This window comes from Notothenia coriiceps, unplaced genomic scaffold, assembly GCF_000735185.1.
Source record: "Notothenia coriiceps isolate Sejong01 unplaced genomic scaffold, NC01 NC01_scaffold00019827, whole genome shotgun sequence".
Lineage (NCBI taxonomy): Eukaryota > Metazoa > Chordata > Actinopteri > Perciformes > Nototheniidae > Notothenia > Notothenia coriiceps.
Window position 1 is genome coordinate 1 of NW_011352528.1, and position 2,616 is coordinate 2,616.

The following is a 2,616-nucleotide window of genomic DNA, read 5'->3' on the forward strand; positions in this document are numbered from 1 at the left end:
ACTCCTCTAACATCACAACAACAAAGTGATAGAGGACACACACACACACACACACACACACACACACACACACACACAGAGCGGGGGATCAGTGTTTTGACAGAGTGGATCCCATCACAATCACAGTGTAATTACTTTGCATTACTACAGGTTTATCTCTAATTCCCCCGCAGTCCGTCATTAAGCAGAAGTGTCTGTTCGTTTAGCCGGTCATTACTCTGCGTTACTTTATCAAGCAGAATTATGACATTACACTTTTCATTAACACCACAATTGGATCCAAATGGGCCGGGCCGACACTGTTTACTGCTCAGTGAGAGGAGAGTGCAGCACGGCTTCTCTTATCAGCTCTAATGACTTCATTACCGACTTTGTTCAACTTTCAATGGGGGGGCAGACTGGGGGCAGGTCGCTTCTTCTTCAACATATAAAGTCTGATCTGAGATCTGTATGAATAGAACTGATGCAACACTTAGCATAAAGATGGCCAAACTTAAGCTTTTCTCGGTACATGGCTAAGTTTCTTAGACAGTGGTTTAATTAATACTCAATTCTGATTTGTCCATTTTTACATTCAGCAGACTGTTGCTATAGATGCTCTGATGAATGGACTGTCCGCTGAAAGAAGTCTGGTCAATTTAACAACAGCTGTGGCCAAAAACACATTTGTTATCCTCCATACTTTTTGAATATTTATTTTTTCTATTTGTGGAGGCATGCACGTTTGGATTCCTGATGCCTAAACTGTCCCCAGGGCTGAAAAAGAGAGACAGGAAGTCATCACTAAAGGGATCACGGGTTGGGCTCTGGCAGTGTTTAAAGACTGGTTCATGGAAGAAAAAAACCAAAATGTGAACAGACTTGGACACTTACATAAAACCTCGATCCTTGCTGCCGTCATTTTAAGTTTTTGAACGTTGTTTAATAAAACCATGTTCAACATTTTATGTTAAATTATTGATTTGCCTGTAGGTAACCGTGTAATAAGGGGGATAATGTGCAGTGGTCCTTATAGGGAAAATAACCCAGATAAGGGGAACAGGACCCTGAAGGGTGACTCCTGCACATCCTGACAACCCTGTACAGTGTGTTGATGCCATGTATGAAATGTGGAGATGTCCTCCTCTCTTCACCCTGCTGATGACTCCTCTCTGTTGCAGACTGGAAGGATGCAGATCTGATGCGGGACATCGAGGCGGCCACAGGAGAAGACCTGGGCTCTGACAGGCTGGGGAAGAAAAGGAAAGGGAAGAAGAAGAAGTACCCGAACCTCAGCGACCTGAAGCAGAGCACCAATACGTCCCGCTCCAGGCTGGAGAAGAAAGTCCTCAACAAGTACGTCACTTCCTGTTTCTGAACGATCTGATAGGTTTACAATGTTTCAGTGGGTCTTCAGCTTTATGCATATTTCAGAATGATTTTCCATTCATGTTAAATCAAACATGTTCTGAATCCACCACTTCCTGTCCCCCCTCCCCCCCCCTTGCAGGAGCGCCATGCGTAGAGTAGCGGAGGTGATGAGTAAAGCTGACAGCAGGAAACATGACAAGTTCTCCAACCAGTTCAACTACGCCATCCACTGACCTGCATTCACATTGTGACTCTGAAGAAGAGAGGAACGTGATTCTCATAATAATGAGACTTAAAGAACTTCTGACACATCTAATATCAATTATTCAGCCTTTATACGCATCGTTTACATTTGGTATAACTGATTGAATTTAATGTTTAACTGCTCTTTGAATTTGTTTTTAAACATTTTGTTCAAGATTATGAATGAAAATGATGAAGTTTAAAACATTTGTGTGTGTGTGTTTTCAAAGTCCATATTTATATTTATAAATGTTTCATTGGGTAAATTTGTAAGTAAATGTTTTGTTCTTATTGTGATCAGTTCATTGAAATTGATATTTTGGTTATGAAGTGAGTGAACATATCTGTTGCACCTATACATTTGAGTTCTTACTCTTTTTCCTTACTGATGGTATGTAATTTGGTGGTGTGTGTAGAGTCGACGGTGGAAGCAGGGAGAGGCATATACGTGCCTTGATTCCTGCCGAGTCGACGCACAACTGTTGATTGGTGTCAGTGCCCAAAAACTTTTTAGGAGCAATGCGCTCATGGTATAGATGTGGCGCATACATCTTAGTTCCTACTCTTTTCCCTCACCCTATCCTAAGGGAGTGCATGTACGTAGACACGTTGTGCGTCTCCAGCTCTGTTCCTTACTTCTTACTTGCTACCCATTTCCCTCAACCTATCCTAAGGGAGTGCATACATGTTAGTTTAGCTGCTATAGGCTTAGTTTGTCGGGGGACACCTTACTTCTTCCTTCTGTCTGTACCTGTGTACTCTCATGTTCCGAATAACCCAGCTTCCCCAAATTTCTTTTTGGTGTCCATCTACGCCGGGATCGTGAGTCGTGGCTGACCCTGTTGCTGTGGTCCTGAGTCCTGGATCCTCTATCCTGAGCACTGGATCTGAGTCCTGGATTTCGAGTCATGGCTGAACCTGTCTCTGTGGTCCTGCCTGACTCTCACCATACTACTTCCCTGATGGCTCCCACAGGATTGTTGACATCCTCGTGGATTCATCTTCTTATTATAGACACATGCA

General features: G+C 43.1%; 1 protein-coding gene across 1 annotated transcript; it reads left to right on the plus strand.

The window, feature by feature from the left end:
• Positions 1-1,041: 1,041 nt before the first annotated feature.
• Positions 1,042-2,295, plus strand: LOC104952343 (UV-stimulated scaffold protein A-like). Its single transcript, XM_010779154.1, has 2 exons — positions 1,042-1,335; positions 1,490-2,295. Exons 1-2 carry the CDS (start codon positions 1,181-1,183, stop codon positions 1,581-1,583), a joined length of 249 nt encoding a protein of 82 aa, XP_010777456.1. The 5' UTR covers positions 1,042-1,180; the 3' UTR covers positions 1,584-2,295.
• Positions 2,296-2,616: the final 321 nt, after the last annotated feature.

Bases quoted from the DNA above. Each gene is read 5' to 3' on its own strand.
- LOC104952343 (XM_010779154.1), top strand. From the start codon at position 1,181: ATGCGGGACATCGAGGCGGCCACAGGAGAAGACCTGGGCTCTGACAGG. The intron at 1,336-1,489 runs GTACGTCACTTC...CCCCCCTTGCAG, and splicing joins GAGAAGAAAGTCCTCAACAA to GAGCGCCATGCGTAGAGTAG.